This window comes from Zonotrichia albicollis, chromosome 11 (assembly GCF_047830755.1).
Source record: "Zonotrichia albicollis isolate bZonAlb1 chromosome 11, bZonAlb1.hap1, whole genome shotgun sequence".
NCBI classification, from domain to species: Eukaryota; Metazoa; Chordata; class Aves; order Passeriformes; family Passerellidae; genus Zonotrichia; species Zonotrichia albicollis.
Genome location: NC_133829.1, coordinates 16658226 through 16686099, shown reverse-complemented (window position 1 = coordinate 16686099; position 27874 = coordinate 16658226). Strand labels below are relative to the sequence as shown.

At 58.3% G+C, this 27874-nt stretch overlaps 1 protein-coding gene across 1 annotated transcript; it reads right to left on the bottom strand.

The window, feature by feature from the left end:
- Positions 1-584: 584 nt before the first annotated feature.
- CSPG4 (chondroitin sulfate proteoglycan 4) lies at positions 585-27243 on the bottom strand. Its single transcript, XM_074549537.1, has 10 exons — positions 26891-27243; positions 14465-14628; positions 9432-13010; positions 8653-9132; positions 8103-8279; positions 5104-5302; positions 4806-4940; positions 4496-4650; positions 3510-3693; positions 585-3336 (listed from the first exon to the last, which is right to left on the bottom strand). The coding sequence occupies exons 1-10, from the start codon at positions 26985-26987 to the stop codon at positions 1433-1435; spliced, it is 7074 nt and encodes a 2357-aa protein (XP_074405638.1). The 5' UTR covers positions 26988-27243; the 3' UTR covers positions 585-1432.
- Between the last annotated feature and the right edge of the window lie 631 nt (positions 27244-27874).

The following is a 27874-nucleotide window of genomic DNA, read 5'->3' as shown; positions in this document are numbered from 1 at the left end:
GAGAGGGTTTTGGAGGTGGGGAGCAGACATCCCTCAGCCTCCCCCTTGGGCCAAACAGGCTCAGAGGTGCCAGGTTTCCACTGTACCCTGTCCTGTGGGGACATGGGGAGCCTGCCTGCACCCTCATGGCTTTGGGTGCCCACCACATGTGCCAGCACCAGCTGAAGCAGGGCAGGTGTGATTTACTGCTCAGCAAAGGTCTGGCACCATAAACCCAGACAGGAAAACTGCTGGCATGATCCAGGCAAACACCCAGCTCTGCTGCAGCCCTGGAGTGGGACCACACAGGGTCACTGCTTAGGGAGGGATCATGGGCTGGATTTTATCTTGGGTGAGAGGGGTGCAAGTGGTCCCCCCAGTCCCTGGGGGCTCATGTTGGCTTCCCACCAGACGTGTGTGAGCAGGATGTGCCCTGTGATGAGATTCCCAGCTGCAGCAGCACTGGGTATTATTGTTGGGTCCCCTCCTGAGCTCAGCGCTCAGTTTTTCCTCAGACAGTTTCTATTTAAGTTTTTAAGACTCCAGGCTGGGGAAAATTTGAGCAAGAGCCCAGAATATGGTCCATTACCTCCAAATGTTGCTCAGCAGCTTAAAACAGGCCTGGCAAGGGAGAGAGCTTAGGAAAACAGTGATGCACCTTGGAAAAGGCACTTTATTCTGTTTACTTCTGCCATACTGGAGTATACAGTGGAAAACCGTGCTGGCTCCGCTCCTCTGCTCTCCTCTCTGGTTTCACACTGCCCAGGTGAGCTCCAGCCATCCCTCCCTGCCAAGGCCTACCTGTTGTGCAACCCCCCCAGGGCTCGGTGCAATTGGCTTCATGCAGCACACGGCAAGTAGAGAAAGAGCAAGGCGGGTGTTTTTCCAAGTGGGCAGGGACTCCTAAATTCCCCTGGCATTGGCCACAGAATATTTTCTGAGCCTCTGCTCCAGTGTCTCAGTGTCTCAGTGTCTCGCCTAGCCCTGGGGAATTTGGGCAGCTTCATCCCCAGCCTGACTCAGCGCAAGCTGCTCCTCACCCTCCACCTCTTACCAAGAGCTGTGAAAAGCACCCCAGTGGTGACTGTGCTGCCTTCACAGGAGCCACCACTGAACCAGCCTGGGTGGCTCTGTGGGGACCAGTGCCATCAGGTGCCCCCCAGCACTGTGGCCTCCATCAGGTGGCCCAAATGAGCACCCAAAGTCAGCAATTCCCAGCAAAGCTCAGGAATTTTGCCTGTCCCCAGTTGCTTATGCAGTGCCCCCCTCCCCTGCCCAAAGGAGATGTGGGGCTACAAGGTGGGCTGGAGCAGCAGCCCCTGCATCCATCCCCAGGGCCCTCCTGCATGTGTGGGATGCCAGCTCCCAGGGAGGAGGAGGAGGAGAGCCGGGAGGAGGTGGCTGGTGGTGCTGCAGGAGGGGCTGGGCGCCCCGGTGGTCGCAGCTGAGCCCTTCACACCCAGTACTGGTTGTTTTTCAGGGGGGGGTTGGAAGTCCGGCAGTACTGCAGGAGCTCGGGGTCCGGAGGTGCCCCAGAGCCCGTGCCCGGGGGCGAGGGCCCCGTGCCCTTGCCCTCCAGGGTGGTGACAGTCGTTAGGGGGATGCTTTGGCCGGGCTCTGTCCTGCGGAAGGTCTCGTGGTCTGGCACGGCGCCGTTCTTGGCCTTGGCGCTGGGGGTGCCCTGCACGTGGTGCTTCCCCGTCTTGTTGCGCTTGTGCAGGTAGAAGAGAAGGGGCAGGATGAGGGCCAGCAGGAGGAAGATGAGGCAAATGGGGATGATGATGCTGAACATGTTGGCCTCAATGAAGCTGAGGAAGGTGCCCCCCGTCCCGGGGCTGGGGCTAGTGGTGGCACTGGGGGCCAGCCAGGGAGTGGGGGACATGCCCAGCTCGCTGGCATTGGGGCTGCTCCGTGCTGTGCCACGGGGCACTGGGGGTGAGGGTGCCAGTGGGACTGTCAGCAGGGTGACACCGTAGGATTTGGAGGCATTGTAGGGCTCGATGCCGTACTCCAGGGATGCCAGCGCTGGTGGCACGCCATCAGCCACCAGCTCGAAGACAAAGCTGTCCCTCTGCAGGGGTTGTTGGGTGTCCCCAGCATCCAGCACCTCCAGCCCCACCAGCCCCTGCTCCAGCTCACTCTGACTGAAGGTTTCGATGGGGGATGTGGGCTGTCCTGGATCCCTGGACACCCTCACAAGACGGCTGGCACGGGGCGCCCTGCGGACCTTGAAGACCGGCATGCTCTTGGTGTGGTTGGCCAGCTCACTGGCATCGAGGACACTGGTGTCCAGGAGGGCCGTGGTGCCTTGGGGCCACAGGCTGCCCGCTCGGGTCTTCACTGCAGCTCGGACGGTCACGTTCACCACCCCGCTCCTGTTCCCTGCCCGTGAAATGGCAACGAACTGGAAGTCATCCTGAGGGGACCTGAGGTCACTGAAGGTGAACGTCACCTCCCCACGATCCAGTTGCTTCTGTGAGAAGCCCCGTGATGGCTTTTGGTTGACTTGCAGCTGTCCAAATCGGGGCTCCCTGGTGATCCTGTACAGGACATTCCCTGCCCCTCGTGGTGCGGCACCCAGCAGGTGATGCTGGGACACGGGGGCCCTGTTCAGGTCTTGGGGCACCTCCAGCAGTGCTGGGCTGGCAGTGGTGCTCAGGACAGGCAGCACCTTGATCTCCAGTGAGGTCTGGATGGGTGGGTGGTGGCCACTGGAGAGGCTCAGGGCTAAGGAGCCTGGGGCAGGGCTCCCAGTGGCAACAAACACCACGCGGCCAGCGTTGATATCTGCCTGGGTGAAGCGGCTGATGGGCTCCCGTGGGTCGTGGGCACTGGCCACGTGGCCAGAGAGGGGTCTCTGGAGGACGCTGTACACCATCTCCTGTGGGGACACCAGCGCGTCTGCCACGTCCAGGTACTCCTGTGACAAGGTGACCACGGCACCTGGCGGGGCCTGCAGCACTCCTTGGCGCTTCACCACCTGCGGTGCCGCGGTTCTGCCGGCCACTGTTATGTTGAATGCTTCAGAGATGACCACCCCATCCTGTGGAGGACGGACAGACCGCTGTTCCTGGGGCTGGAGCCACGCCCTGAAACTGAAGTGGTCTTTGGAGACGCTGTCCCCACCATGGGCGTACACCAAACGCCTCGCTGCCAGGTCTGACTGCAGGAAGAACGGCCGTGACTGCTCCAGGGGCACACCGGCCACCAGGAGCTGTCCATGAGCTGGTGGCTCTGTCACCAGGAAGACAACATCATATCCAGCCCGCTCAGGGACCAGAATTCTGCTCAGGAGGTTGGAGGCATCCAACACCGAGGTGTCAATCTCAGCCTGCTGAGCCCTTGTGAGCTGCAGACCTGGAGAGAAAAGGAGTAAGAATCAATGAATGAAAGTTGGTCAGAGTTTGTTGCAGTGATGGAAGAAGGAATTGGATGCAGTTTTAGATGTTGAACAGCACATTTGTCTTCTTCAGACAAACAAGCCCTCCTGAAGAGCTGGTTTATCCCATGCTTTTCCATCCTACCCTTACCTGCGTTTTTCCAAAGCCGAGTCGAGCGCTGGGGACAATTTTCCTCGAAGGAGATCAGGACGAGGAGGATGAAAGAATCTGAGATGGTCGTGGGAGTGACCACACGGAAGCGGATGGCATCTTGGGCCAGCCAGAAGGGCTGGCCTGGCATCTCGTGCTGGTAGAAAATCAGCTCGCTGTCCACCTGAAAATTTAAATAAACCCTTGACTCTGGGATGGAGCAACTAAGCTGTCATTAGGTAAGAAATGGGGATTTTCACTAGCCATGGCATGGTAGTGACCAGGGAGAGCTCATGGTGTTTCTTGACCAGGATGTGAAATTGTGGCTGCTCCATCTCTGGAAGTGTTCAAAGCCATGTTGGACAGGGCTTGGAACAATCTAGTAAAATGTGTCCCTGTCTGTGGTGGGGGGGAACAAGGTGACCTTTAATCTCCCTTCCAACCCAAACTGTTCTGTGACTCTGTGATGTTTCTCCCAGCAATTAGGGGAACTTAGGCTCAGAGGAATGGTTGAGCTTGCTCAGCATGCTCTGAGGGTGAGCATAGCACAGAGGAGCTTCCAGGGAGGGTAAACCTATGTGTCTCTGAGTGATGGAATAAAATAAGACCGTTGCTGGACCCTGCAAAATTTGGCCCCATAGGAGAAGGGTTTTTCCAGAGCAGGAGTGAAAAAATCATGCTTGGCTCTTCCCTTCAGCAGCAGCCAGGCTGGTTGGCTCTGCAGCAGGGAGATGGCCTAGGAAAAGGGATTATAGCTCCCTCAGCCTCCCCCAGTGCTAAATCCAAGGCTGGGGCAGCAGCTCTTAATCCCTCTTAGCAGCTGCTGGCAGAGCTGGGAAAGTCACAGCACGGCTGGAGCCTTGTGCTGCCTCCTGCCTGGGATCAGGTGCCTGTGGTGGGGCTCACACTGGGACCCCCATGTGTGGTGGGGGGTGATGAAGGGCTGTGTTTGGGGTTCTAGGGGGCTGGAGGAATTGAAATCTCACCTGGGCTTGGGTGAAGTTCCTGATTTCCTCCCCCCGTGAGGTGGTCAGCCTGCCCAGGCGTGGGGCTTGCTCGATGCTGTAGTACAGAGCGGTGGAGCTGGTGGGGCTGTTGCTCACTGCCTGCAGGTTCTGGCTGGTGATGGGCTGCAGGGCACCTGGAAGACACATCCACTATGGATTTCAACCAGTCACCTTTCCACCCACCTGCAACCTCTGCCAGGGGCATCTCAGCAGTGCTTGGGCAAGGGCAGGAGTCCCAAGGGGGGCCCCATTGGAACTGGATGAGGATGGAGAACGTGCTGGTACCCACCTGGGCACACCGTGAGGCTCTGCTTCCTGGCCAGGCTGATGACAGGCTCCCTCTGGGCCCTGATGAGGAAGAAGTGCCCAGGAGATAGGTTCTCACCATCCCACAGATCGAAGGCAAAGCCGCCATCCAGGGGTCCTGTGGAAAGCACAGACGTGGGCATTTGTGGGGCCAGAGGAGATGCAGCTCCCCATTAACCCATCAGGGCTTTTTGGGATGGGGTTGGCATCCTCTGTGCTGGCACAGTGTCCCCACCACCCTGGGGTGGTGCAGGGGCCTGGGGCACTCAGTGCTGCCCTACCTTGGTGCACGAAGAGGACGAGGCCGTTGTCTATCTGGGCCTGGGTGAACCTCTGGAGCTCCGTGCCGGGCGCTGACCGCAGCACGACCTTGCCGTTGGCCGGGGGCTGGATGGAGTAGGTCACCTCCTCTGCTGGGGAGTCCTCATCCTCGGCACTCAGGATGTGGGGGCTGAGGACAGCCGTGGCCCCTTCCCGCAGCTGGGGGACAGGGAGAGGCTGAGATCCCCCTGCCAGACCCCCGGCACCTTTCCCCCCCTTCCCATCCCAGCTCAGAGCGCTCTGCTGGGTGCCAGAGCACATCCCAGCCCAACAAGGGCGCCTTGTCTGCCTCCTGGGGATGCCTCCAGCCTCTGGCCTCTGCCCAGCCCTGCGTCAGCGCTGCCGTGTTTGCCAGCACGTGCCACACAGCTGGGTCTGCTGGAGGGCAAGTGTGCCTCAGTTTCCCCAGGTCCTGGAAATGGAAGAGGGCACGGTGCCCTGGGTCAGGGCTGTGCCTTTGGGACCTTGCTTTGCAGGGAAGATGTTTTAGTGGGGTGCACAAGCTGCTGCTGGGCACACAGTGACCACAAGCAGCCCTGTCTCCCCCTGGCTGGGTGTTTCTGCTCACTCCTGCTCCCGTCCCAGTGTCCCAGTTTCCATCCCACCGCCCCCTCACAAAGCTGCAGCAAGGCCTGCTGTCCCAGCAAACCCTCCAGGAATGACAAATATGTGGCTGAGTTCAGAGCCACTGAGGAATTTCCCAGGACCACTTCCTCCCATCCAGTGGTGCTGACCCTCCCGTGGGAACGTTGCCACCCCAAAGCCTTGGCATCTCCCATCTCCAGCTGGAGGCAACGATTTTCCCTGCTCGTGACCCTGTGCCACATCCCCATCTTGGCAGACCACAGGGATGAATGTTGTGCTGCCAAACAGGTTCTGCCCACACAGCCCAGAGCTGCCCTTTGCCCTCAGGATGCCTGGAAATCATGGGGTGCATGTATGGAGTTGTGCCAGGGCTCTTGTGGGGTGGAGGAGCGGGATGTGCAGCATCCCACAGCATCATGGGGCTGGAACCTTGGAAATCTGCATCTCAGGAATCTGCAGGACAACACCCAGGCAGGCGCTGGAGGAGGTGCTCTGCTGGATGAGCTCTTTCCTGCAGTTTTCAGCTGGCCTAACCCAAAACATTGCTTGAGTGGGTGTGGGTGCCGACAGAGAAATTGAATCCCTCAGCAGTCCCCACGGGATGGCAGAGGCAGGCTGGAAAACACAGCTTTGGAGAGGCAGGGTGGGGGAAGTGCTGCTGGACACACAGCTGAGACAGGAGCCTCACTGAGCTCTTTGGGCTGCCTCCTCTCCCCAGCACCCACAGCAGCTGGAACTGCACTCACACTGGGGGCTTGGAGCCACAACAAACTCCCTGTGGGCAAAGCAGGAGGGATGGCAGCCTTGGGGCACCGCTGTCCCCTGGGAAGGGACAGTCAGAGCAGCTGGAGCAGCTCTGCTCCCAGCCTGGAGCCCGCGCTGCAGGAGCTGACCCATTTCTCCCTGCTCCTCGTCCTCTCTGCATTATTAAAGCCTTCCCCTGGCTCTGTGCTCGCTCACTCTGGGCTCTTTGTGTTTGCTCAGCCTCCGTGTCGCCTCCGCTCCCGGGGAGCGTGGCCGGCTGCTCCAGGGTGGTGGAAGCCTCTGCCTCGGTGGCACCCAGCCATCCTTCCTTCAGATCCAGCCCAAAAACTGCTGCTCCTTCCCAAGGGGCTCCACTTTGGGGCCTAGACCCAGCCTGTTGTCCCTTGGCATCCCTGGAAACCTTTGTGCAATCCCTCTCCCGGGCCTGGCCTGACCTTTAAACACTGAAGTCATCCCTCAGCAGAGCACAAACACGGCAGGGCCGGGCCTCTCCCATCATTCCCGTTGGGGGAAGGAAGCCTTTCCCTGCTCCAGAGCTCCTCTGGGCAGCTGTGGTCACTCTTCCCAGGGTGCTAAGGCATTCCCGTGGAAAAGCAGACAAGTTGCTGCCTCAGAGTTTAATTTTAGGAGGTTTTTCTGTCTTTTCACCCTTATTCTTAGCGTGATGGCTGGGGGGAAGGGAAGGCCATGCTTACACTGGATGTTTGCAGTGGGGAAAAGGGGCTGGCATGGGCCCAGCAGCTGAAGGGTCAACTTCTCCCTGAATTTTGGCCCAGGTGAGGCAGGTCTACAAAAGGGATTTGGTCAGAAGCTTCCTGAGCTGGAGGGAGAAAACTGGGGCAGGCACAGAGCTGGGGCTGGGGGCACCTCCCAAACTTTGCTGGTATCCCTCAGAACGGCTGTTTCTGGGGCCAGGCAGGGCAGCCTCTTCCCCTTAGGCACCTTTTCCAGAGTCCAGACTCCCAGAACCCTTTCCAAGGCAACCGTGTGATGATCCCCATGGAGTAGATTGCTTTCCAGCTGCCAGTCTGAGAAATCGCAGATCTGGGATAGTGAAAATGGGTGCAGGGCGGTGGGGGAGGCATGATCGTGCTTCTGTGTTTCCCACTAAATTCTTTGCTGGAATTTTGCATTAGCGACCCCGAATGGGACAGGGAGGGGTTGGAAGCAGAAGGTGGGAGTTCAGCAGCAGCTGAGACCTCTTCCCTTCTGCCGTTTTCTGGGATGGACGTAAAGAGAGGTGTGAGAGCCGCCCGGATGACTGAGTGAGTAATCCCAGCCTGAGTTGGTGAAAGGCGGGCAGGCTGCTCCGGGAGCTGCCGGGGATTATCCCGCGGGCGGGCAGGGCTGCGGAGGCGCTGCCGCTGCCGCCGTGGCAGCGCCGGGAGCGCGGGGCGATGCTCCCACCTCGCGGCCGCTCCCCGCACCAGCGGCGGGCGAGCCCCGCTCGCTCTCCGCCTCCTCCCGAGCCTCGCCCCGGCGGGAAACGCTCCTCCCTTCCCACTGCCATTGCCATTGCCATTGCCCGCGGTCCGCCTCTGGGCGGCAGCCCGGCTCCGCCGAGCGCGGTCCCCACGCCGGTTCCCTCCCCGCGGCCTCCCAGCCTCACCTGCAAACCGGCGTTGACCTTCAGCCGCGGCGCCCTGGTGCTGCGGGGCAGGATGGTGATGAACACAGTGCGGGCATGGCTCTGCCGGGACACCTCGGAGGCGTTGGCCAGGATGGTGAAACTGTCACTGAGGGATCCGCGACCATCCTGCCTGTACTGGATCTGCTGGTTCTCCACCTGCGGGGCAAGGGCCAGGTGATCCTCCACGGAGGACACAGCCCACCGGCCCCTCTGGGGAGGTGACCCTGAACCGTCCTGGGAGGATGATGGCAACCCACCCCAAGCTCAGGGGCAGCCCTGTAGATTCTCTGTGGGAAGCAGAATTGGAGCCCAGCATGGGTGCCCTGCCTGCATCCCCACCCCGTAATCCCCTATCCCGTATCTGGGGCTGCAGAGCAAACCCACCACCTCAAATACCTCCATCCCTCCCGATGGGGAGAGGACTCCTGCAGCTTTCCCCAACCTCCCAGTGTGGCTGGGGGCTGGAGACCACCCCTGGCTCTCCCCAAACCCCTGGGAAAGCAGCCTGGTGGGCAGGTGGGTGCTGTACCTCGCTCCAGGTGAAGCTGTGCAGCCCGCCCTGCTCGGGCCGCTGGCTGCTCAGGAGGGTACCAAACCGGGCGGGCTCCAGCACCCTGAACTCCAGGCCGAGAGCTGGGTAGTGGGCGTTCGGAATGCGGAGGATGCTCGAGGAGATGGTGGCAGAGCCACCTCCTGGCACTGTGATGTTGTGGACGTCCAAGGGGACGGTGATGGGCAGCACAACCAGGCTGACCGTCACCCCCTCCAGAGGGTCTGCTCCGCGGGCAGTGATGTCCAGGACAAACTGGTCACGCTCCTCGTTGGGCTTGGAGTGCAGGTAGAGGACTCTGCCATTGTTGATGTCCTCCTGGGTGAAGGACTGGATGGGGTCCAGGCTGGGCTGCTCGTTCGTGTCCTGGCTGTGCTGAAGCATTGCCAGGAAGCCGGAGGCTGGGGGGCTGCTCACCAGGTAGACTATGTCTTGGGGAGGTATCTCTTCGTGGGTCACCTGGGAGTGTGGGGGAAATGAGGCCTGAGTGGGAGGGCTGGTAACTGAGTTACCAGCTGCCCCACAGCCCACCTGCTGTGCAATCCATCCCTCAAAGCTTTGCTGTGGGATGGACTGCAAGAACCACCTTACTGAGGCCATGCATGAAGCCCTCTCTCTTTGCTCCCTGGGCAAAGCCTGACAAAGGCCTTGGCTCTGAGCAGGTGGGAGTAAAACGGAGCCCCATGAGTGGCCATCCTGGTTTGGTGGCCTGGGAAGTCATACAGGCATCGGGAATGACTAGAGAAGGGGATACTCACCATTAAGTCCTCCTCCTTGATCCCAGATGCTTCCCCCTGGAAAACATAGATCTCCTCATGGTTAACTATGCTCAGGGGGCTAGGATGAGTGTCCAAGAACACACTGATGGCCAGTGTGTCCTCCACTGCCACCTCATTTGCTTCTACAGTGAACTGGAGCTCATCCCGGGTGTTCCTGCTCCCGTTGTGGTGGTAGGAGATCTCTCCTGCCAGCAGGTCCCTCTGGGAGAAGGCCATGACTGGCTGGTTCCCTCTCAGCACAGTCCCCCACTTTGGGGGGGTTGTTATTAGAAACCGTATCTCTTCATCTGACCTGATGTCCATGTTGGTCTCCAGGCTGAGCACAGAGGAGTCAATGCTCCCCTGGGTGCCCTGGTGGATGACCAGACCTGTGTTGTTGACTATTTTGATGTAGGGGTCAGATGCCTGCACTTCCAGGAGGGCTGTGGTTTGGTGCAGGCCATCCGAGACCTGCAGCTGGATCCAGCCCCGGTCAGCGCCGGAATGGACAAAGAGGATCTTCTTCTTCCTCAAGTCATCCTGTGTGAACCGATAGACGTGGTGGCGCCTGTCATCGACAGACACAATGCTGCCAAACAAGATGTCCTTCCTGGTCAGCACCAGCTGTGCGTCGGAGAAGCCGGAGTCCTTGTCAGTGAAGGCGATGTGGTCAGTGGTCAGCAGGTGCTGCCCATTGCGCACCACGTTGAAGACTCTGTTCACCGCCCGGACGGGGCTGTGGTCATTGACGGGCTGGATGGAGACCCTGAACACGCCCCTCACCTCCTCGGCCTCAGACCCAGCACTGCCCTCACCCTGCCTGATGGCTACGAAGGGGATGTCGTCCTCCAGCGTCTCGGAGTCATCGTGCTGGTACAGCAGCCGGCGCTGCAGGATGTCGTCGTTGGTGAACTCAGTGATCTCCTCCAGGGAGGCCCAGCCGTGGGACGCAGCCCAGGCCAGCCTCCCGTGCGCTGGCCCCTCAATCACCTCATAGACATAGTCCATGCTGTTCACGCTCTGCACAAACAAGTGATCCTTGGAGATGACGGCCTGTCCGCCTTCCGGCACGGTCAGCAGCACGTTGGTCAAATTTGGGGCATCGGGGTCCCCACCAATGCTGATTCTGTAGGTGTAGACGGGCGAGTGCTGCTCACCAGCGTGGACGCGGAACTGGAAGAAGTCCTCAGCTTGCTGGGAGTTCCTGATGGTCACGCTGTAGCTCAGGCGGTTGTCCTGCAGGTCGTCTTCAGTAAATCCAAAGCCTTCAGTCAGCCTGTTGCCAAGCAGCTCCAGGTTTCCCTTTTTGGGAGCCTGGACGATCATGTAGTGGAAGGGAACTGGGGCAGAGTTTGGATCTTCCAGCATTGCCTCCAGCTCCTTGCTGGTGATATTTCTGTGCCGCTTATTCTTCATCTGGAGGGGAGCCATGGTCCTCATCTTAATGGTGGCTCTTTTAATCCTTATGAGGAAGGTGTTGTTTGGCAAGACCTTCTGCCCCACCTGGACTTTGAATCTCACCTCTTCCACGCTGTCTTCCAGACGGTGCTCTGGGTCTGTGCTGAAATACTGGATGCGCCCTTGCTCCAGGTCTTGTTGGTGGAAGGACTCAACTTTTTTCCATTCCCCTCCCATGCTCCCTTGCTTCTGGACCTCACCATACTTCAGAGGCTCCGTGAGGATGTACAGGATGGAGACCCGTTGTTCCACGGCGTTGGTCTCCACAGACAGGTTGGCCGTGGTGATGCGAGCAGCCCCTCCTTGGGAGAGGGAGAGGCCGGTGTTATTGAGCAGGCGGATCTCAGGATCAATGGCCAGGATCCTCAGGGTGGCAATGGGGCTCGGCACGGCGCCATCACTCACCTGCAAGGTGAGCTGTAAGTTTGTCCCACCCTGGTGCACATAGACCACGTTGCCAGCTTCCAGGTCCCGGCAGGAGAACTCTTCAATGGGCACTCCAGGGTGGAAGTCTAGCTCCACGTAACCCTCCTCCATCTGCTGATTGTGCAGCTGGAACTCGAGGTCATCGCAGGACGAGTCATCATCCAGGACCTGCAGGATGTCGGTGGTCAGGTGTTTCCGCGTGTGCTTCAGGATTGTCATGTGGTTCCCATGGGGGAAGATCACCTGTGGGGCATCGTTGACAGGGTTGATCATGATGGGCAGCAGGTACACCTGCCCCTGCCGCAGGCACTCTGGGACCCCTTGCTGGGTGGTCACTGTCACCTCCAGCATCAGCTGGTCCATGGGCCCTTCGGAGCCATCGTGGATGTACCTGACTTTCCGATTCACAATGTCTAACAGGGTGAACTTCCTCCTGCTCCTGGACCCGGGAATGTCCAGCTCCAGTTGGCCGTGCCTGGGGTCACTGGTGATGCTGAAGAGGATTTGGGACTGACGGATGTTGGCCAGGCTCAAGTCTACCGTAGGCTGGGCGTGTTTCCACTCCAGGTAGGCCATGCCCCCTTCAGAGACAATGAGGGGGCTGACGTGCAGCAGCCTGCTGATGTTGGCAAAGGCGGGTGGGAAGCTGTTGTCAGGCCGGCACGGCTCCACCACCAGCCCCGGTGCTCCGGAAAAGCCATTTGGAGGTGGGGAAGTGGATGCCTTATCCTGCTCATACACCTCCTCATAGTCCCAGTAGTGGTCCTGCTTCCCACATCCTACTGTGATGTCCTTTGTGATCACAGCATCCTGCAGGCTCCTCCTCTGCATGTTTATCCGGAGGTCCTCCAAGCAGCCAACAAATGAGTGGTTGGTCATGGTCCACAATGAGATGAAAGAAAGATGGTGCTCCCTCAACCTCTGCAAAGCTTTTTCATCCATACCTCCAATGAAGAGGTTTCCCTGAAGGTCCAGGTAGTTGTTGATGCCCCGGTTGGATGTGGATGAAGCATAGTAATCAATCAGTATCTCAAACTTGTGGATGTCTGTGTGGACCTTGACGTAGTGCTGCTGCTCGTCGCTGATGAAGATGTTGTTGTGCAGCACGATGACGCCGTTCCCTTTCTCCACAAACCCTCGCAGGCGCCCATTGGAGATCTCCAGGTAGAAGAAGTCGTTCTCCAGCCCTGCGTGGTAGATGAGGGGTGCCTGGGTGATGCTCGTCGTTATCACAAACTCGATGGTCGCCTCCTGCCTTGCGTCCCAGGTGGGGAAAGCAACGTAGGAGTGTGGCCCCGGGAACCCGAATGGCTCCTCCGGCTCTGCAGAGAACTGTGTGCTGCACCCTTCCTGGACATGGTGGAAGGTCTTGGAGCTGCCATCAGCAGAGAGATGGGAGAGGACATCCAGGCCGTTGAATGTCACCAAGTGAAGGCACCCCCTGAAGGGAGGGCTGGCCTGGGCAAGGTAGGGCAGGTCCAGCCTGCCCGTCCCGCCGGCATAGAGGCCGTACTGGATGTCCAGCTCCCTCGCTGGCCCTGCAATGTCTGCGGAGCTGTTGAAGAGGCCATCGATGGTCAGTGTCATCCTGCCATCTTCCACCAGCAGCTCCACGTCGTGCACTGCCAGGTTATCGAGCTGCAGCCCTGCTGGGGACTGCAGGGTCACCTCCTCTGAGCCCAACTGCAGCCTGGCCTGCAGGGAAAGACACAAAATCCTCAGCTCAAGCAGGACCTCTCCCCCTTCCAGTAGCACCTGCATGGACCCACACCCAGGTGCTCGCAAGGGTCTTGGTCCCTTGGTTCGCCCCTCCACCTCTGGATGTGCTCCTCCTTTATCCTCCCCATGGGCCTGCCCTCTTCATCCTGCTCTCTGAATTTCTCTTTTCACTCATTCTCAGCAAACTCTAGTCTCAGGGCTGGGGTCCTCCATCTCCCAGTCCCACAGCTGGGCTTTTCCTCTCCCCTCACAGAGCAGCCCTGCCAGATGCTGGCTCCTCCTTCCCTGCCCTGTCTTGCCCACTGCCCTCCATCCTTGCAACCTGGGCTGCTTCCAGCCCTTTCCCTAGGAACTGGCAGGGGAAATAGCAGGCTTTGCTCCTCGTGGGCAGCAGCCCGGAGCCTGCCTAAGTAGAGGGTTAGCTGGTGAGACACATGGCCTGCATTAGGGACACCTCTGCCCAGTGGCTTCTCTGGCTCTTTTGCTTTGGTTTAATGTGGTTGGTAGCCCAGCCCATCCTGCAGGAGAGGCAGGATGTGTGCCTCGGATGCTCCCTGCTCTTTTCCTTCATGGTGGATGCCAACACCGTAACCACAACAGGGAATTTTATTGCTCTGTCTTGATTGCTTCCCATGTTCCAGCTGGGACAAGGCAGATCTCTTTTTTTCCCTGGATCCTCTGTGTCTCACCTCCTCACACCCGAGGGTGCTGTGCACCGTGGTGTCTGACCACGCAATGCACATGGGGTGCCAGTGTCAGGGTGTCCCCGTGACCACCCCCAGCATCACCCAGGCAGTGGGTCAGCAGCTTCCCCACATGGAGCCTGGTTCTCTGTGTTTAATCAAATCTCCCAAGACTGTGTCCACTCTCCTCTTGGAGCTCCCTGTTGGGGGTCCTGGCAGCTGGGCTGCCCATTTTTCACTCATTCTCAGCAAACCCTAGTCTCAGCTCTGGGGTCCTCCATCTCCCAGTCCCACAGCTGGGCTTTTCCTCTCCCCTCACAGAGCAGCCCTGCCAGATGCTGGCTCCTCTTTCCCTGCCCTGTCTTGCCCACTGCCCTCCATCCTTGCAACCTGGGCTGCTTCAAGGCTCTCACTGGATGAAGTGAGGAGGACGCAGTCTCAAGCTATGTCAGGGAAGGGATAGGTTGGATATCAGAAAAAAAATTCACAGAAAGAATAATAAAGTACTGGAATGCTCTTCCCAGGGAGGTGGTAGAATCACCATCTCTGGATGTGTTTAAAAAAAGACTGGACATGGCACTTGATGCTATAGTGTAGGTGAGGTGTTAGGGCATAGGTTGGACTCGATGATCTTAGAGGTCCCATCCAACCTCATTATTCTGTGATTCTGTGAAATCACACTCCCATATATGTACACTTTGAGCCATGGCACAGAGCCCCCAGCCCACGGAGACGGGGGGTGCTGACCTGCAGGCGGCCGGCTCGCAGCTGGAGCAGGAGGTGGTCGGGCTGGCCGGCAGCCAGGAAGAGCAGCCCGTTGCCCTGGCTGGTGAACAGCTGCAGCCGCAGCCGCACCGCGCGCGACGCGTCCGACAGCGGCATCTCTACGAAGCTGTCCCCAAAGAAAGAGGCTGGGGAGAGAAGGGAGAAAGGTCAGGCAGGGAAGGACACCTGCAAGCCCTGTCCAGGTGGATGCTGTGGTTATGGAGCCCATCCATCAGCCCTTCCCTTGTTTGCCGTCCGACAGGTTGCTGGAGTCCAGCAGTCTAAAAAGACCCTTGCGGAGTTTGTTTTTCTGAGTTTTCTAAAGAAATCCTAGAATGGGCTTGGGTTGGAAGGAAACTTAAAGCTCATCTAGTCCCAGTCCCCTGGTATGGCCTGTGACATTTCCCTTTCACGAGGGACCTGCAGCTTCTCACCTCTATCTCCCCTCTTCCTTGCCCTCCACTTTGGAAAAGACACAGAAATTTTCCACTATCCCAGGTTGCTCCAAGCCCTGTCCAACCTGGCCTTGGACACCTCCAGGGATGGGGCAGCCCATCTCTGGGCAACCTGTGGCATGGCCTCAGTACCTTCTGTTTAAAGGAATTGTGTTTCTCCTCAGTGCAGGAGGAATAAACAGGAGTGCCAGTGATCCATAGGTGGATGTGAGAGTGGATGGAAACCTTGGCTCAAAGTGAGCGCCTGGAGATGCAGCTGGAACACGTTCAACACCCAGTGTGCATCAGCCCTGGAGGACTCAGCTCAATGGCATGTGGTCATGAAATGACAGACTGTGTCACAGGGCAGAGGCAGGAGAGTGCAGGATTAAGAGTACAGGGAGTGGCCAGGCTTAATTTTAGAGCGCTTTTAGTTTTTAGCTGACTCAATGCATGCATGTGCATCTCACACATGTCAAATGTGTGTGGCTGGGGCCTGCAGCCACCCATCCTGCTTGGCTCCAGCTCAGCCTGTGGCAAAGCTCTGTGCTTAAGCATAAACACTGCAGCCCTGTAAGCTGGAAATGTTTGGGGAGGATATGTCAGGCACGGGGGCAAATGCACATTTTCAGTCCATATGTAGTCACAGGCTCTGCTGGAGTTTATATGTGTGAAGCTTTCCTGCTGTGCTTTACTAGAGCATTTATCAGATCACCCAGTGGGCGAACTACACTTGGGTTTGGGGTCCCAGATCTGTCTTGCTGAACTAGAATAGGAATTTGGTTTTCAGGGTCCCAGCCCCTGATCTTTTTTGGAGGAGGCAGGGATGGATGTTGGATGCTGGGGTAACACCAATCTTCTGCACAGCGAGGTCTGGGTATAAACACCCACATCTGCTCTTAAAATTGCTTCCCAGGATGCATTTTCCTGTTACCCAAGTTTCTGTGGGATGACCAGGCTGGGAATGGGCAATGCAGGCTTTGCTCACAGGGTGGTGCACTAAGTGAAAACCCAACCCTGCAGGACAGCCACAGTCACTGAGGCATTTGGAAGGGGACCATCTGTAGAGGTGATGGCAAAAGTTGGCGTGGCAGGGACAGAGTTGGAGCACTCTGATTTAACTTTTCCCATTTTCTTCAGAGGGAAGCCCTGCAGTGCCTGGGGGAAGCTTTCCTGAGCCCTTTGGGAATGGGGAGACCTCCTTGTCCAGGACACCACAAAAAATCATTTCCTGCCACTGGCTGCAGAAGAAAGTGCCTCAGTTTTCCCCTGTGGTCTGGGAGGATGACGTGGGTGTTGCAAAGGACCATCACCCCACCCGTTCTGGACAGGGAGGAAATGGCACCATGGAAATATTTGGCCTTTGCTGTAAGACCAAGCCCTTTGCCCAGCCCAGGGCAAGGCTGTCAGGGTGCCGGCTGCTGGCATGGGGCACTTTGGCTTCCTTGTCCTCTCCAGCCCAGCCAGTGACTCAGAGGAGCTGTTCTGTTCTCTGCAGGGCTCTGTCCTTCCCTGACCTGCTCCCTCCTTCCCATGGTCCAGCAAAACCAGCCTTGCCCAGCGGCCAAGGGTGGTGGTGGGTGCTGGGGCTCTCAGCACCGCCTTCTCCTGGGGCTTGGTGACCAGGAGTGACGTGGCACAGTGGAAAAGGGAATGTTCCTGTCCCTCCTTGCACAACCACAGGCACACGTGCTCCCCAGAGACATCCATGGACGTTATGTTCTGGCTCCCAATGAGCTTCCCTGTGCATGCTCCATGCTCCAGCTCCTACTGGGATTTTGCTACATTTTAGTGGCTTCCCCTAATTCAAAAATGTTTTTCAGATGGGTACTGAGTGGCTGCTCTCACAGGGAGGGAAAGCTTGGCTGGGCTGGACCCACCAGCAGCTCCCATGCCCGCCCAGGGGCTGGGCCGTGTCTCGCTGTGGGTGCTGGGGATGAGGCTTTGGGGCTGCTCCAGCAAGACCAGTTTGTTTTCCAGTGTGCCAGGGGGCACCAGCTCCTGCAGCCAGCACATTTTGTCCTGCCTGCACTCCACCAAAGCTGCCAGAAATGTTTTCCTTGTTCTCTCATAAAATTCTAATAATAAAAAGCTCCCAGAGGTGCGGATGCCTAGGGGAGTGGTGCTGTTTGTTGGGGAGGAGGAAGGACCCTTGCCCGGATCCAGGAGGCGCTCGAATTTTTCTCCAGCAGCAGAGGCAGTTACTGTTGTTTGTCCTCCCAAATTCCTGCTTTATTTCAGGGCCACTCTCCTCCTCCCTCATCAGCCCAGCCAGGATGTGAAACCACTTAGCCTGTGACATTTCACTTTCACAAGGGACCTGCAGCTTCTCACCTCCATCTCCCCTCTTCCTTGCCCTCCACTTTGGAAAAGACGCAGAAAACAAGGATTTTTGGGGTGATTTTGGGAAATGCATTTTGCTCTGGAGGAGCCTCCATGGGACAGAGCGCCCCATCCTAGTCCATCACCTGGAGCAAGCAGGGACTTCCAGGCACCCGTCCCCATCTTGGGCAGGCTCAGGTGAGCTCCTGGGATCATCCCATGAGGATGAGTTCCCATGCCCCAAAAGCACCTATCTCAAGTGATCGAAGGCTGCCACGATCACAGCACAGGAGTGTTGTGCCCCTCATCCCTGGATGCAGATGCCCAAGGGGACCCCTCCTCTCCTGCCATGGGGAGCAAGAGTTCCCCAAATCCTGGCCACGGGTTGGACACCCCGGATGTCCCACTCACCCCGGATAAAACAATTGACATTCCCATCTTGCTGCGTCCCACAGGAAATCACCATGGGTGCCTTGCCAAGCCGATTGAAAGGCGTTGACGAGGAGGCGAGAGCAGCCTCCTCCGTCACAGTTTCCGAGCAGCCAGCCAGCAGCCAGCAGATTATAGACTGCAGTGTCACTTGGGTTTGGGGTGGTTTTTTTCTTTTTTTTTTGCACAGAATAAAACAAGGAGATGAGCCAAGAGCTCTAAGAGGGCTCTGGGAGCAAGGCCCCTGTCCTGGGCCTGCAAGCCGCGAGGGCTCCGTGCGAGCCGGGCCTGCCCCAGCGGCTTCCAGCCACGCGCCAGCCCCGGGAGCTCTGGCCCTCTTCCCCTGCTCTCCAGCTGAAAACACGGCTGGTCTGGCCTCTCCAGCGGCTGTTTCTTTGGTGTTCAGGGAATTTTCTGCCCGGGGGAGCAGGAGCAGGGCCTGGGGAGGATCCCCATCTGCTCAGGGCGCTCTCTGAGTGTTTGGGGCTCAGCGAGGCTGTGTTGGGCTCTCCTTTGTGTTTTTAACACGCATCACAGCACAGAAACTTCTCCCAGCTCCTTCCCTGCACGTAGGAGGCTGAAGGAGCCAAGTCCAGGCCCAGGCGAAGGGAAGTGCAGGGAAAGCTCAGCGCAGAGAGGAGCAGCCCTGGGCACGGAGGGTTTGTGCATCAGGGACACTCCTGGACGTGTGGGAGGGCACGGGGCTGGTGAGAGGCTGCTGCCCTGCCCAAGGCTCCCACCCAGCCTGGGGCATCCCAGGACAGCATTCTGGGGGGCAAGAGGAGCAGCTCGGGGTACAGCCGAGCCCCAGAGGGGCTGCAGGGTCACCATCGCTCTGGCCACGGCAGGACACCGAGGCTGAGGAGGAAGGAGGGGAGCAAAGCCTGCCCGAGGATCGGGTGTGGAGCCGGGGAGGGGCTGGATGCTCAACAAGGCTCCATTCAGGCCGCGGTGGGGCAGGTGGGGGCCAGGACCGGCTGTGTTTGCAGGGAGGGGACTGGAATTCATTAAAGCAGCTCTTTAATGAGCGCAGCGGTGCCAGGAGAGCCCCGTGCAGACACACGCGGCCCCCTGAAAGGCTCCCTGTGTTCGCAGCCGCTTCCCATCCCGGCCACACCGCTTTTCCAGCGGTGGAAAAACAGCCGGGCAGTGAAAGCTCCTTGTTGCCCGAACAGCCCCGGGCTTGTGCGGCCGCTGGTGCAGCCCTGCCCGCCGGCTGCCCTCCTTCCTGCCATCCCCCTGTGCCAACAGGCGGCCCCTGGGCTGTGCCCGCTGCCGGGCCGCCACAGGGCAGCCTGCTGCCATCCTGCTCCACAGCCTCAACCACGGAGCTGGTTTGGAGGCCCTCCGAGTTGTTTGGGGATGGTTTTTTTAATTTGTGAGACTTTTAAGGTAGTGAGGTCACCCGCTGCCAGCCTCGTTGTGCTGCACCCTCACCTGCTGTGCAAAGGGCAGAGGGGCCAGGGGATGCGAACCCTGGAGAGATTGGGGGGATGTGAACCCCGGAGAGATTTGGGGGATGTGAACATGGAATGGGTTCGGGTGATGTGAACCCTGGAGAGATTAGGGGGATGTGAATCCCTGAGAGATTCGGGGGATGTGAACATGGAATGGGTTCAGGGGATGTGAACATGGGAGAGATTTGGGGGATGAAAATACCCGAGCGGTTCAGGGCAATGCCAACAGCAGAGGGGCTGGACCATGTGAACAGCACTGGAGGGGCTCAGGGGTGGCTGCCGAGCGCTGGGGATGCTGCTGAGCAGCTCAGTCCCCTCCTGCTCCCCCCGCAGTGTGAGCTCAAGGCTCCCGTCCCGCTGGGTGGGCAGGACCAGCGCCGTGGGTGGTCCTGGGGGCTCAGCTCCCTTGTCCCCATCCTGGCGCTCTGATTCCCAATGAGATCTGCAGCCCCCCAGAGCTGGAGCTGGGCTGTGCCCCTGTCCCCACACAGGGTGGAGGGGCCACGGGAGGAAGGGATCCAATGGGCTTTTGGAGAAAGGCTTCATTATGCTCCACATTCCCTTCGTTTTATGGTGTGGTTTTATTTATGGCCAGGGAAGGAAATGAGCAGCCTGCAAGGAGGTTAAGGCAAACACCGTAGCGCTTGGTTTTGGCTGGGGCTCTGCTGGGGGGACAAATGGGGGGCTGCTGCCTTCAGACATGCCCTGAGACCCGAGCTGAGCACCCACCTGGGTGTAAGGAACCCCAGTGCAATGGAGATGAGCTGGGTTTAGTCTGCATCAAGGGCATTCAAACCCAGTGGGCATCACACCACAGTTCCCTTGTGCCTGCCTCAGGAAAGCCTGGGGTTCTGCCTCAGGATTTATGGGATGGGGTGTCACAGGCACAGATCCATCCCTGCTGTGACAGCTCCTGGCACCAAGAAGGACTTTTCCTTTTATCCCCAGTCCCAGTGATTCCAGGGACGGCTGCTCCCACATCCTGAGCCAGGGCTGTGCGTGCTTTTCCAGCCCCAGCAATGGGAATCAGTGCTCTGGTTCTCGCCTCCCCCTCCATCTGGCCCTCCCTCACGGCGGGGCTCCCAGGGGCCGCCGCTTTCCAGGAGTGCTGGCCAGCAGAGATTGCTGGAAAGCAGCACCCACAAAACCACCAGGAAAGCCATGGCTGGTCACCTTCCCAGCTCTGGTCACCTTCCCAGGGCTGCCGACCACCACAAGTGCCATCACCCTTCTTTTGGGTGTGGGAGGAGAGTCCTGGCCAGGGATGCTTTGCTTCGCCCCCATCCCACCCGGGTGGCCTCTGGCTGCACCACGCTGCTTTGAACCTCTCCTCCTGTGTTTATTCCTGCAGTTCCTCTCCCCCGTTCCCCGGCCAGCTGCTCTACGCTCGCCTTCCCCAGCCTGACAGCTTTGGGGAAAAAACAGCCTTTTCACAGCCCACGGACTCTGGGGTCAGGGGAAAACATGAAAACATGAGAACATGAGAACATGCCCCCTGCTAATTCTGTGTGTCTGGGAGGGGGCTGCTTGTACCTTCCCGTGTCCTGCCAGCCCCCAAGCCCTGCCCAGCGCCTGTGCCTGCTCCTGCCTGCCTTCCCCATCCTTAGGAGCTGTGATACAGCAGGGAGGCCATAAAGCAGGGTCCAGGAGGCTTGGCTAGAGCTCCAGAGCTCCATCGCTTATCCAGCATGGTTTTACGATGATTCAAGCACAGCCCTAAAGCTGATGGTATTTCCTGAGCGATCCTGCTCAGCCAGATGCAGAGCCATGGAGGGGAGGGCCAGGAGCTGGGAGCCAGCCTGAAACCCCCCACAAGGGTCACAGTCGGGAAGAGCTGTGCCCCCAGAGCCTGGCAGGAGCAGAGCAGGGATGCAGAGCTTTTAACGATGCGTGGCTCAATGGCTCCGGAGGGACTGAAGGAATCAGCCCAAGCTGGAAGCAGAGTTTGGAGTGTTTGCCCTGGGAAGTGAAGCGGGGGGAGAAAGTGGGAGGATTTGGGGAAGCAGGAGGCTCAATGGGGCTTTTGTGCCGTCCCCTGCAGCGTGACTCAGGCTCGCTCAGGCTCCCGCTGCCAGGAGAAGTTGGCCTGGAAATACTGTATCAGCCCCAGAGGACGTGGTTTCCAAACCACTCGAAGTCGGGTTTTGTTCTATTTTTTTCTGTTTTTTTCTCTCTCCCAAGCCCTCTTCCCCTGTCTCACAGGCTGGCAGGTTTTCCAGCTCCACCCTGCCCATCCTGGCATCCACTGCCACCGTGTTCCCCACCCCACCCAGCCGAGGAGAAGCTTTCAGAGCTGAGGAAGGGCATGGGGTGGCACAGGAGGGGACAATCCCAGCCAGCCCCTGGTGCACATCCCACCTGCAGATCCCTGAACCCCATCCCTGCCAGTGCCTGTTCCCAAGCTCAGTGAGGGAAGGAGCTGGCGGGGGGACGGGAGCAGCCGGGCCAGGGATGCTCACAGACAGCCTGGAGCAGCTCGGTGTTACCGGAGAGATCCTGCCTGCTGTCAACAAACAGCCCGCGGCACAGGGGCCGGCTCCAGCCGCCCGGCTCTGATGGTTCCCAGCCCCGCTGGTGTCAAGTGGCTCCCGACGCGCCAGGATGGGGGGAGTTATCAGCCAAAACTGTGGGAGAAGAATGAGCACGAGCAGGAGCCTTGAAACCTCGCCAGAAGATACCTGCTTGCCTTAATTGCAGCGTCCAGGGATGGGGAAATGTGTCAAGAGGGATGGTGAAATGTGCAATTGCGGTGTAAAATGTGTAAATTTGGGTTATTCAGCTTTAGTTGTGCTGGTAAGGCAGTACCCACAGCACCCTGCACTCCACAGGGCACCAGGGACCACGGCCAGCATGAGCCTTAGGTGATCCTGAATGCTGTGAGGGGCAAAGAAAAGTCTCCACGGACAGAGATGGGGAAAGAGAGAACATTTTTTGCTCCTCTGGGGCTGACATGCTAAACTGTCTGCAAAGAAAATTAGTATTTTCTTTTTCCTGCTCCTTCTAGAGCTGAAAGCTCTGTCCTGTCCTGTCCTCTTCCCCCACCCTTCCAGAAGTCCCCCTCCCCACTCCTGCTATCCCTGACTTTTCCATCCATGAGAAACACCCTCTGGGGTGATGTTTATAGAGAAAATAATTGCCTGCTCTATTTGTAGCCCGGGGGGAGGCCTGGCTGGGGGGGCTGTGGGGGTGTGGAGGCCGGTGCTCACATCCCCTCCCAGGGCTGCAGGGCTTTCTCAGCCACATCCACCTCGGGCCAAGACTTCCCTCTCTTCTCCCAAGCTCCCAGAGGAAATGACCCTGGTGGGCTCAGAAATTTCTGTGGGATGGGATGCTGAAAACCTTGAAGCCCTTCTGAAGCTCAGTTAACCAGAGGCTGGGAAAGGGAATGGGAAATTCCTGCTGCCTGCCCCTCTCTCTGCCAGGGCTGCACCATGCCAAGGCTGTGAGGTGGTCGAGGATGGGGAGCACCCATCAACACGGCTGGGGATGGCACCATGAGCTCTTGGTGACTCCAAACCCTCCCATGCCTCGCCTGTCTGCAGCACAGAGGAAAAACAACTTCCAGAAAGCCAAAACTTGGGCAAAAGTAGCAGCAGGGATTCACAGGGCCATCCCCAGCTGACTCACAGCTCCTTCCCCAGCCAGTGAGTCATGGTGATGGATCCGTGTTGCTCCTCTGTCTCCCTGTCTGGGAGGCACGTGATGGGCCTGGCCACCTCCAAACCATGTCTGCCCCATCACTCTCTCCACTCCCAGCAGCTTTTGGAACACTTCTCAGGGCTGTCAGGCAGCCAGGGCAGTCCCTGGGCACAGGGCAGCTCCCAGAGGCACTGCCTGGAGCCATGGGCGGCACACCCGGGGATGGAAAATGGGCATTTGTCACCCTCCCGAATCCACAGCCCAGGGCACAAACATCCCCCACCCCACCCTGGTGCCAGCTGAGAGGCCCTGTTTGGTCTGTCCTGAGGGTAAAGGACAGGCAATGGGTGACAAACCAGGCAGCAAATGCATGTTCCCTGTCCTGGGGTTGGGAAGAGCTATAGCAGCCCCTGCTCCTATGGATTTTAGCCTGGCTTTGCAGATCCCAGTGCTGCCCTGACTGTCAGCTCTGCTTTGCTTTGTGAAAGGTTCTCTGACTTCATAGAACGTATTTGGGATATGCTTCATGGAATATATTAATATTCTATCAATACAACAGACTAAAAATGATAAATTATCCTCAAAATTATCCTCAAAATTATCCTCATACAACAATACCTAACAATATTCTGCTATATTGGTCAATATATTATATTTGTTATATATATATACACATATATATATATATATATATAATATATACAACCAATATATTTTTATATTGGTAATTTATTTTTTAATACATATATACATATTATATATATTATATATATTACCAATATATTATATTGGTAAATTCGACCTCCCTTTTTTTGGTCTGTTTACCTCAGGAAAGCTCTGAGGGCTTTCCCATGCCAGTGCAGCATGGCAGTGTCCAACCAAACACAGGGCATGATGGAGACAGCTCAGAAGGGCTGGTTTGGGATTGAGGGAGCTCTGGTGGGCACCTCCTCTCTCTGTGTCCCAGGGGTTTGGAGATGCAGATGGTGAAGGGGCTGGTGGCAAATGAGGCTTGGGATGCCCAGGTGAGGGCTGGGAAGGGCACAGGAGTTTCCAGGAGTGTCCCAGCTGAAGGCTGGGGGTGATGCTCACACTCAGCTTTCCCAAAAAGGAGATGGAGCGAGCCCAGCACCTGGAAAGGGCCAGGGAGCAGCCCCGGGGAGCCGAGGCTGGGCTGGGCCAGGGCCTGCTGTGAACAGTCTGTGCTTGGAGCTTTATTTAGGCATGCAGGCTCCCCCTCCCAGGCCCTGTTCCTGTCCAGCCTTCAACCTGACGTGAGCTCCTCGGGGTGAGCTTAACCCTGTCCTGCAATCCTGCAGGAATGTACTTATTATATTTTTGCCCACAGCTCTCTGTTGCTAAATATAAGAGTGAGACAAGAATATTCCTCCTCGATTCCCACGATACCAGTTTGTGTTCTCCCCCCTTTTCAGCATTTTTCCTGTTCTTTCCCATCAGCTGGAAACTTTTCCAGCTGCTTTGAGCTATGACCTTAGAACATGTGGCGCGGCCATAAAAAAGAAAGTTTGAATAAATCAGTCAGATTTCCAAAAGTGGAGGAAAGGAAGAGCCGAGGTGGCTGCATGGAGCTTAGGAACCTGGAGAGAGCAGAAGGGATCCTGGATGGACACCCCAGGGTGTCCCAGACACTGCTCCCTGTCCATGGGCAGGATCCTGGACATGCCAGGATCCCACCTGCCTCCCCAGGACCCCATCACTGCCTTGGGGTCTGCCTAAACTTTGGAGGGTGTCACATTTTTGGCACCACTTGCTGAAATCTTGGGGTGAATGCTGCTCATGGGGAGTCCACACATCCAATTCTCTCCTCTCCCTCACTCCAAACCTCCACTAACAGGAATTTTGGGGAAGGGGGAGCCCAGCCTGTGGGTAAACTCACTGAGGATCAGAGGGGAGCCAGGCTGTCGAAAAACAGTTTATAAAGCTTCACACTCTGATGTCAAGAGGACAAGTTTTATGAATGTTTTTTCTTTCTGGTATAATCCTGTATTTGATGAAGTGCATGATGACTTTTCCCATGCTGGGCTGGGCAGAAAGGCCTGGGTTCCTCAACCTCAGCTTGGAGGGAACACAAAACACAGGCTTCACCCCAAAACCTCAGCCCCACGCTCAGCACACTGCTCATGGCTCTCCCTGATGGGGACAAGGGATGTCCCATGGTGGGCAGCCCATGGGAGCGGCTGGAATGAGCACTGCTGGGCTCAGCAGGGATGTTCTCAGCTGCAGGGGGCTGGTGGGAAGCTGCTGCCCAGGCCCAGGGTCACAGCTGGCACATCTGTTCCAGCCCAGTGCAGAGACAGTCACCAGCATTTGAAAATGGGGGTAAAGCCCCTTTTCCTCCCCAGCCCCAGGTGTTGACCAGGGAGGTGCCCACTGATCCCCAGAGCCATGGGGGAGTCACCTGGGATGAGTCTGGGGGTGTCAGTGAAAGCCATGGGGGTTTTGGGGGTTTTTTGGGGTCAGAGCCATGTTACAGCCATGGGGGAGTCACCTGGGGATGTCAGTCTGGGGGTGTCAGTGAAAGCCATGGGGGTTTGGGGTTTTTTTGGGGTTTCTCCAGCCCTTTCTCCACAAAAGAATTTGGGACTGCCAGGGCAGCCCTCAGACCCACCTGGGACACTGCACAAGCAACAGATCCATGTGGGGAAATCCCATCCCGGGATGGAAAGGTCAGGGCTGGGAGGAAGGAGACCACTCTGTTCATTAACAAAAGGGATTCTTTTTCCACTCAGCTTGCCAGGCACCCTCCTATTTTGGTGCATGACAAAAAATAGAAAGAACAAGGCCTAAGGTAATGAAAGGAGCATGTCCCAGAGGCCAGCTGCTCTCTGGGAGGGAATGGGGACAGCAGGAGACCAACAGCAGCCCTGCAGGTGCTGAGGGCCACAAGGCTGGGCTCTGGGACCATCCTCCTCCTTGCACAGGCTGGGATGCAGTAGTTGGTTAGGAAGCAAAAGGCTGGAGGTTTTCAGTAATTCCTTTGGGAGCTGCTCAGAGCATGCTCCTGCCTCTCTGCTGGTCAGAGTCCCGGTCCCTGGGGGGAAGTTTGGGGAAGAGACACTGCTCAGTGAAATGATACATTATTTTTGGGGTGAGTTAGGGACACAAAAGTGCTTTTTAATCGCCCTTCAAGTTCAAAGCTGCAGATGCTGCTGATGCAGTGCCCTGTCAGAGCACAGGCACAGCTTGGAGGGTCAGACCCAGTGGGACAGAGCCCGCAGAGCCTGCTGAGGCAGGGAGGGAGCAGGGAGGGAGCACGGAGGGAGCAGGGAGGGAGTGGGACGGCTGGCAGCACGCTCCGGCTGGACACACGGCCGTGACAAGAGCTGGGTGTGCAAGCCTGGCTGCTCCATGTGGAAATCTGGGTATAAAACCCGCATCTCTGTCCCGCCGGAGCTGCCAGCCCTCAGCCTGTGGTCCCACAACCCTTCAGGGGCTGTGCTGATGGGAGAGGTGAACCACTCACTGACTTGCAGGCCCGGGCGGGGACACAGCCGCCCCCGCTGCCGGGATGCAGAGGGGCTGCCCTCGCAGGCGGCTCCCGTGGCAGGGCCAAACATGGGCACGGAGGGCTGGCGAGCTCCCTCCCGGCGGCGCTGGGCTTGGCGGGGCAGCCTCGGTGCCTTTGCCCCGCCGGCTGCCCCTGGCGCCGAGCGCGGCCGCTGCGAGCCGCGTCCCACACGGAGCACGGGGCACACACACACACGGGGCACACACACACACACGGAGCACGGGGCACACACACACACACACACAAAGCACGGGGCACACACACACACACACACGGAGCACGGGGCACACACACACCCCACACGGAGCCCGGGGCACACACACACCGTGCTGCTCCCAGCCGCGTCCCACACGAAGCACGGAGCACACACACACCGTGTGCCCAGCGAGGCTCCCCCCGCCCTGCGAGCCGCTCCTCTCCAGCCCCCGCTTCCCCCACACGCCCTGCCCCAAAACACAGCGCTCCTGCCAGCTCGACAGCACCGCCACCCCGGCAGGGACAGCCCGCATGGGTCACCCGTGTTCGCTGCCTCCCCGGCTCTCCCAGGAACAGGACGATCCCCAAGGATTGTCACTCTCGGTTTGAGGACAGGACTCACCTCCGGCCGGGGGTCCCGCGCTGAGGGGCCGGGGGTGGCCGGCCAGCAGCAGCAGCAGCAGCAGAGCGGGGGTGGCGATGCCACCGCGGGCACCCATCGCGTCCCCGGGGCTGCGGGACGGCACCGCCTCGGCCGGCGCCTGCTCCAGCCCGGGCTCCCGCTACTCCTATATTTAATAAAGCGGAGCGAGGGAGGGACCTGCAACTTCTCCCGCCTGTCAGAAAGGAGAAGTTTGCTCAGATTACAACCCCAATTTTTCCCCTCTTAAAGAGCTAGAGGCCCTCGCCACCCACACCCGCTCCTGAAAGCAGCCTTGTTCCCGCCGGCCACAGAGGGAGGAGCGGGACAGAGCCCGACGTGGGGTGCGAGGGGCGGCTCCGGAGGCACCGCCTGCTCGGGGCTGAGCAGGATGTCACAGTCCCAAAATACTCTGGCTTGGAAGCGACCCACGAGGATCATCGAATCCGACTGTTCAGTGAGCGGCCCGTGCAGGGATCAAAGCCTGGTGCTATTAGCACCGCGCTCTAACCCACTGGGCTAATCTCCACAGATCCCTTGGCACTTCTGGGGGAGCAAAGCCAGTTCCTGGTGTGCACGCAGACCCAGATCAGTGACTCTGATGGTCCCAAAGCTGCTGTTACCCACGCTGGCCGTGTTCCTGCAAGCCTCGCACCTCTCTCTGCTGGCAGTCAGGGCGACCTTTGGCCCTCAGGGCTCACAGCACTCCAGCTGTGCTAGCACAGCGCTGGGAAAGAACTTTCCAGCTTCTCCTTCTGTCACAAAGCTGACTCAGGACAAGGCCAGCACCCTTTGGACACCCAGCATCCCCCCAAGCCTGGCTCCCTGCTCCTTGCTCATGCCCCATCTTTCCAACCCTATCCAAAGGTGCTCCCATCCTCCTCCTTGGCTCTGGTGCAGCACACCCCTCCTTCCTCATGGAAACCTGGATTTCGGGCCCTTTTCCCCCCGTGCCATGCTTGGCTG